This window comes from Sinocyclocheilus rhinocerous, unplaced genomic scaffold (assembly GCF_001515625.1).
Source record: "Sinocyclocheilus rhinocerous isolate Xijiao unplaced genomic scaffold, SAMN03320098_v1.1 scaffold1800, whole genome shotgun sequence".
Classification (NCBI taxonomy): Eukaryota; Metazoa; Chordata; class Actinopteri; order Cypriniformes; family Cyprinidae; genus Sinocyclocheilus; species Sinocyclocheilus rhinocerous.
Genome location: NW_015651550.1, coordinates 97,200 through 105,115, shown reverse-complemented (window position 1 = coordinate 105,115; position 7,916 = coordinate 97,200). Strand labels below are relative to the sequence as shown.

The 7,916-nt window shown below is 40.3% G+C and overlaps 1 protein-coding gene across 1 annotated transcript in view; it reads left to right on the top strand.

The window, feature by feature from the left end:
• Positions 1 to 7,916, top strand: part of LOC107713058 (TOX high mobility group box family member 3-like) — a 56,057-nt gene that overhangs the window by 41,114 nt on the left and 7,027 nt on the right. Inside the window, exons 4-6 of the mRNA XM_016518477.1 lie at positions 5,660 to 5,923; positions 6,034 to 6,261; positions 6,592 to 6,672. Of these exons, the coding sequence (XP_016373963.1) occupies positions 5,660 to 5,923; positions 6,034 to 6,261; positions 6,592 to 6,672 (573 nt within the window). The remainder of the gene's footprint in view (positions 1 to 5,659; positions 5,924 to 6,033; positions 6,262 to 6,591; positions 6,673 to 7,916) is intronic.

Genomic DNA, 7,916 nt, shown 5'->3' with positions numbered 1-7,916 from the left:
CACACTTTCCTCTCTCCCCCACTCTTTCTCTTTACACGTTTCTGTTATCTTATCTCCAAACTGAGTAGTTGTGACATCAGTTGTACATCAATCTCTGAAAGTGGATTTTTCTTCTCCCCCTTCACCTTAATGCTTTTCTTTCTTTCTTTTTTTTTTGTCAAACAGCCATTGTGACATATTGGGCCTGTAAGAAATGAAAGATATTCATGCAGGCATGCAATACTTGTAATGAAGTCTCAGCCTGACCTTCTGTGTGATTGATTCTGTAATTTAGTTTTCTCAGCCAGTACTTGAAATGAAATGAAATCATGTTGAACAAGTTTTAAATACCCATAGTGCAACGGGAGAGGTGGAGGGAGGGAGGAGGTAAGGAAAAGAGATGAGAGTGAGGAGAGAGGTAGGTTGTATACTAGTCTTTTTTAATGCATCGGAACAATGTTTTTGGACCTTTTTTTCAAAGGGGACAATTCGTACAGGGTGCATTGAGCATGAACAGTATATGAGCTGCATGAAACGAGAGAATGTGTGTGTGTTTTGTAGATGGAGTGAGAGAGAAGAGTGAGTAGGTGGAGGAGAAATAGGAGTAGAAAACAATTTATCTTCACGCTACCATGGTCTCTGCAAGCATTCAAAATTCCATTTTCTTATTTTTTTTCTTGAGGAGCCAGTTATGCAGGTGCCCATAAATGGTTGAAAAATAAAGCAGCATGTTGGTTAAGGTTCCAGTGCAGCTGTGAATATGTGCGGGGGGCTGATAAACTATTCATAATAGAGCTGACCTTTTCACACTGGCCAAACTTGTAAGATTCATCCTCATAATTACCATATAGATGATTTTACTCCTTTTTCTGTTATGGAACATTTCCAAGAGCTCCGCGGAAAGATTTAATGGAAATTGAACTTGTTAACATTCTTTTCAGAATGGAACAGCTCATACCAAGCTGCTTTTAATAAACTCTCCAATTCCATTCCCACCCCCCACAGAGTCCCGAGGCCGGTATCTTAAAGAGCAGACCTGAGACTCTCAGCCTTTGACACGGCATCTTCTGATTCTTATCCCGATCGTCTGAAAGCAGTATTGGTTGTGTTATGGTTATGAACACATGCTGGAAAAAGAGGTCTGGGTTGTTCCCCCCCCCAGTATATTTTCTTGACTGTTTCGTTGCGGTTGCTGCTTTTGATGAAAGGGGTGAGGATACTGTTTAAGGCAGAACCAAACAGTCATCCGTCAAAAGTCTCAGTGTGTCGGACAAGGGGCTCCTTGTGTGGCGTGGCTGTTTGGTCAGCATCTCTTTTGGCGCCTTTTAATGTCGGAAGCTTTTGTGCCTGTAGTAAAGTATGTTGGGGAATAAAGATACAAGGAGAAAAAGGTTATTTTTTTGCTGGAATACAGTCAGCTGAGATGGGCTGATTGCTGCAATAATAGCAACATTTGCACAAGCACACGGAAACACACAGAGGAGAGGATAGGGCACATCTGGCCTCTTTGCTCTTCAGATAAGAAGTTATTTACAGATTTATGAAGACTATCAAAAGCATCTGTGTAGATGTGAGCTGTGTGTCAGCAGACAATGTTCCAATCAAAATGCAAATGGAGGGTGTGCAGCAGGGACATAAATAAACAGATCGGATACTGACTCACTCATTCTACCAGCTAAACCACTCCGACAGCAGAAATCACATTTCTTTCATTGCCTACAAAGGCTGCTATTAGCAAAAGCTGACTGCTGTTTGTGCGGGTTTAGTTTGAATGCTCCATTCATCATTCTTTCGATTCTACACATAAATATGTATTTTATACAAAATAATATCATGTTTTCTTTTTCTGCTGTATGATCATTTGGAATTTGGAAGATAATGTTGTCAAATCATTAGATGCTTCAAGATAAATCACAGCCTCTTTTTCATAATCCACCTCGGGAATTATTTCCACATCTATTCTGCTTTGTGCGACCGGATCAAAGTGCTCCTGAAACTAAAGACCAGTTCTGACCGTTTCTGAGACCTCATTTACCAACGTAGTCAGTACATGAAAAAAATCTAAAGAGTAAGTGGGCATATGGTCATCTGACAAATGTTGCATGTTCAAATCATTGATCATGTTGAAGTGTTCACTTGGGGGAGAGAGCCAGAACAGTATAAACAGTATATGAGCTGCATGAAACGAGAGAATGTGTGTGTGTTTTGTAGATGGAGTGAGAGAGTAGGTGGAGTAGGTGGAGGAGAAATAGGAGTAGAAAACAATTTATCTTCACGCTACCATGGTCTCTGCAAGCATTCAAAATTCCATTTACTTATTTTTTTTTCGAGGAGCCAGTTATGCAGGTGCCCATTAATGGTTGAAAAATAAAGCAGCATGTTGGTTAAGGTTCCAGTGCAGCTGTGAATATGTGCGGGGGGCTGATAAACTATTCATAATAGAGCTGACCTTTTCACACTGGCCAAACTTGTAAGATTCATCCTCATAATTACCATATAGATGATTTTACTCCTTTTTCTGTTATGGAACATTTCCAAGAGCTCCGCGGAAAGATTTAATGGAAATTGAACTTGTTAACATTCTTTTCAGAATGGAACAGCTCATACCAAGCTGCTTTTAATAAACTCTCCAATTCCATTCCCACCCCCCACAGAGTCCCGAGGCCGGTATCTTAAAGAGCAGACCTGAGACTCTCAGCCTTTGACACGGCATCTTCTGATTCTTATCCCGATCGTCTGAAAGCAGTATTGGTTGTGTTATGGTTATGAACACATGCTGGAAAAAGAGGTCTGGGTTGTTCCCCCCCCCAGTATATTTTCTTGACTGTTTCGTTGCGGTTGCTGCTTTTGATGAAAGGGGTGAGGATACTGTTTAAGGCAGAACCAAACAGTCATCCGTCAAAAGTCTCAGTGTGTCGGACAAGGGGCTCCTTGTGTGGCGTGGCTGTTTGGTCAGCATCTCTTTTGGCGCCTTTTAATGTCGGAAGCTTTTGTGCCTGTAGTAAAGTATGTTGGGGAATAAAGATACAAGGAGAAAAAGGTTATTTTTTTGCTGGAATACAGTCAGCTGAGATGGGCTGATTGCTGCAATAATAGCAACATTTGCACAAGCACACGGAAACACACAGAGGAGAGGATAGGGCACATCTGGCCTCTTTGCTCTTCAGATAAGAAGTTATTTACAGATTTATGAAGACTATCAAAAGCATCTGTGTAGATGTGAGCTGTGTGTCAGCAGACAATGTTCCAATCAAAATGCAAATGGAGGGTGTGCAGCAGGGACATAAATAAACAGATCGGATACTGACTCACTCATTCTACCAGCTAAACCACTCCGACAGCAGAAATCACATTTCTTTCATTGCCTACAAAGGCTGCTATTAGCAAAAGCTGACTTCTGTTTGTGCGGCTTTAGTTTGAATGCTCCATTCAGCCTTCTTTCTTTTCCATCTACCGATTCTACACATAAATATCTGTTTCATACAAAATCATCTCATGTTTTCTTTTTCTGCTGTATGATCATTGGGAATTTGGAAGATAATGTTGTCAAATCATTAGATGCTTCAAGATAAATCACAGCCTCTTTTTCATAATCCACCTCGGGAATTATTTCCACATCTATTCTGCTTTGTGCGACCGGATCAAAGTGCTCCTGAAACTAAAGACCAGTTCTGACCGTTTCTGAGACCTCATTTACCAACGTAGTCAGTACATGAAAAAAATCTAAAGAGTAAGTGGGCATATGGTCATCTGACAAATGTTGCATGTTCAAATCATTGATCATGTTGAAGTGTTCACTTGGGGGAGAGAGCCAGAACACAAAGCCCAGCCAGAGACTCTGATGATAAATATGAGATCTCAAAGGCTGCCTTACATCTCTGTGATTCCCTCCGCTCTTTACATTACAGACGCATAGAGAATGCTAGTGATTTCATACGGGGCATCGCTAACTGTTAGAGTTGAAGTGTTAGACACAGATGGTTGTGACTAATGAACACAGAAGACAGGTCTGACACAAAGACTGCTGCTGGCTCTGTCACTGCATTCTAGCGATGAAACTAATGCAAATATGTTCATTTCTGTGGCAGTGCAGTTCTGTCATTGATACTTTTATTTATCCATTTATCCAACTAGTTTACTTGCTTCAGTTTTTACAGTATGTTTATTTTAAAAAAATAGTGCAAAATTTCCAGCATCAGCCTAACAGATGTTGAAAACAGCTATTGTTTTGTAGATTGTGTTTTTTGATAAGGCACGGATTCGGTATGAAGCTGTGTGTACCCAGGGAATTAATACAGAGAAAATGTAATCTGTGTGTGAGGGAAGGTGTTAGAATTTTGTACTAGGGGAGAGGGTTCAGCAGGTCTGGCCAATAAGACCAGGTGCACAGCTTTATGATGTGTTGACACATACAGATATTGAGTTTGAGTCTCTGAATACCAGATGGAGAGAGAGAAAGAGAGAGAGAGTTGATGTAGAATGAAAAATGAACAAAGGAGATCAAGTGAACTCTTGGTTTTCTCTAGCTGTTCATTCTTGCTCTGTAATCTGGTTGCTTTTGGAGACTGTTCAGTCAATGCAAAACACATCAGGTTCCTGCGTACCCCACCTCCAAACACCCCCAATACATTTATTTCAGTTCATTTTATTTTCCTCTAACTGCAAATATACTTAAACTCTGACTAATACAAATAAGTTGATAATTATTTTTTGTTATGGCCAATAACTGATAAATGGCCAATATTAAGTTCTGTACTATTTTGTCTGGAAAAAAAAAAATTCTGTCATGACAACTCATGACTGTTGGCGTGGTAATTTACATGACAATGTTAATGTATTTGGTCTTGGCGGAATAGATCTGCTACACTGCTGCTGCCGAGACTTGCTACTGCCAATACATCCACAACATACTGCTGTGAGCATGTAAGAAATACTGCTGCTGCAAATATAACACCACAACATGCTGCTGTGAGCATGTAAGAAATATTGCTGCTGCAAATATAACATACATGAAATAACCCCCATATAGCGTACATGAATCACCTCGTAGCAGATCTATACAGGTGGAGCTGGGTAAGGTGGAGGGTTTCTGAAGCACACTGCAAACTGTTACAGCAAACACTAGTCATATATTTGTTTGTTGAGCAGCGAGCTCATTGGCTACCGATACAGGAGAGAACCAATCAGCTGTGCCATGGGATAATGATGTCATTAGGTCAGATTGAGTTACACCTATTGGACTGCGCCATCTAGAGTTTCATGCCAGAACTCTGTATATATACATATAAAACACACAATCTGTCTAGCACTAAAATATAGTTTTTGAAAGAAGGCTATAATTATTTGATTGAAAATGCAGGGGAAAAAAATGAAATAAGGTGAAATATTATTACAATTGAATATAAGTGTTTTCTATTTGAATATATTTTAAAATGTAATTTATTCCTGTGATGGAAAGCTGAATTTTCAGCAGCCATTACTTTAGTTTTTTGTGTCACATGATCCTTCAGAAATCATTCTAATTTGCTGATTTGGTGCTCAGCGTGGTAACAGTTGTGCTGCAGAACAGCATTTATTTGTAAAAAAAAAAAACATATCTTTTGTAATATTGTTTTGTAACAATCAATTTAATGCATCCTTGTACATCTGAACATGTTTTTGTTGTCTGTTTGCTCTGCAGGCTGTCGGGCAGACCCATCTCCGTCAGTACCCTCCAAACCCCACCATGGTGATGCGCTCCATCATTAGCATGCATAACCCCAATGGCATGATGTCACAAAACCAGCTTACCACCATCAACCAGTCCCAGATCAACCCACAGCTGGGGCTGAATATGACCGGATCAAACTTTGCTCATGCGTCCCCATCCCCACCCGCCAGCAAATCAGCCACACCCTCTCCCTCCAGCTCTATTAATGAAGACGATCAAGAGGAAGGAAACAGGGTGAGTGCCACATAATGTTTTGTGCACTGTTTTCATCATAACATTTAATTGAGAATTAAATCAACATCCAATTAGTGAGATTTTATAACAAGCTGCCTTCTCTCCATCAGGTGATTGGTGAAAAGCGTCCCGCCCCTGACGCAGGTAAGAAGCCTAAGACACCCAAGAAAAAGAAGAAGAAGGATCCCAATGAGCCTCAGAAGCCAGTGTCTGCATATGCCCTGTTCTTCAGAGACACCCAGGCGGCCATTAAAGGCCAGAACCCTAACGCCACGTTCGGAGAGGTGTCCAAGATAGTAGCTTCAATGTGGGATGGATTGGGAGAGGAGCAGAAACAGGTATCAAACGGCAATCCTGTGTAATAACAAAATATATTTTTAAGCTCACAAAGAACACCATCTGTAAAATTCTGTAAATGGAGCTGTCTGTTCTGGAGTCTTCTCGCTCTAGCTAGAATAACAAATGTTCCTAATTTCTACTCTCATTTTTGCACAGAATGATTTTTGTCAGGTGTTTTAACAGACTGCTTGATATTTTCACCCTTCTTTAGTTTTTATTACCGGCTGAGATAAAGCCTGCAGGCTCTCCCTGTTGTGAAGCGCATGCTTGCTAGTCAGTGTTCTGCTAATTATCTGTTTATCACACCTCACATATTCTGTTCTCCACAGGTTTACAAAAGCAAAACAGAAGCAGCAAAGAAAGAGTACCTGAAAGCTCTCGCAGTGTACCGTGCTAGCCTTGTGTCAAAGGTGAAGATGTTTTCTGTTTAAACAGCTCTCCGTCTGTCTGTTTTTTCTTTACTCCATTCTGACTACCTCTTACTGTGTTGTCTTCATTTTTTTGCCATTCATCATGTTTTCTAATATATTTATATTTACCTGTATCCTAATACTAGTTCAGCTAAATTTCAGGTTTGATCACTTTCACCTTGAGTCTTTAACCACTTTTAAAAGATGAGACCTTCTACACAGTAAACGTTTCAATGTACGCACCGAATGTAGAACTGACAGCTGAAAGGCAATTGAAAACAGCAGTTCTTCTGTAACTAGGAGAAGTGTTTATTTCTTTGTGCATTAGTTAACATTCACTGATCTTCTCAAACCGAACTTCTAAAAACCAGCTGGAAAGGATTTTAAAGTAGGATTTTCCATACACAAAATTCTCTTGCATACTTAAATGTGACTGTGAATGTGTTTGTTCCATCACACTAGAGGTGTAAAAATAGCATTAAAGGGTTAGTTCACCCAAAAATGAAAATTAGCTTGTGTTTTACTTACCCTCGAAGCATCCTAGGTTTATATGACTTTCTTCTTTCAGACGAATCCAGTCGGAGTTATATTAAAAATTGTCTTTGATCTTTCAAGCTGTTTAATGGCACTCAGCGGGTGTTGCAGTTGAACAGTCCACAAGTCGTCAAATAAAGCTCGCGCATTCATAATAAAACGTGCCGCAGACGGCTCCGGGGGATGAATAAAGGCCCCCTGTAGCGAATCCATGACCATGAGTTTTTGTAAGAAAAATATCCATATTTCAAACGTAATAAACACTTTTCTCTCACTTCTGTTATCTATCATACACGGATCCGTTCCGGTGGAAGGCGTATAACGTATGCACAGCGCGCGCGCCTCTGAGATATGCTAGTCTCGCGAGTTTGTTTAATAGGAGCAAAGGAAGCAAAGTTTCCTTACTTTAGCAAAGGAAAACCAGTCTCCTCTTGTTTTATATCGAAATCCTCCAACATTTTTCTTTGCAAATCTTCGGTTTGTACTTCTAATTCGTGACCGGCGTTTTGTTTTGTTCTCTCTCCGCATTCGTCACTAATCACACAACGCATATGTGCTGCGTCATCCGCCGGAACTGCTTCAGTGTATGACAGTCAGCGGAAGTGAGAGAAAAGTGTTTATTACGTTTGAAATATGGATATTGTTCTTACAAAAACTCATGGATTTGCTACAAGGGGCCTTTTTTCATCCCCCGGAGCCGTCTGCGGCAC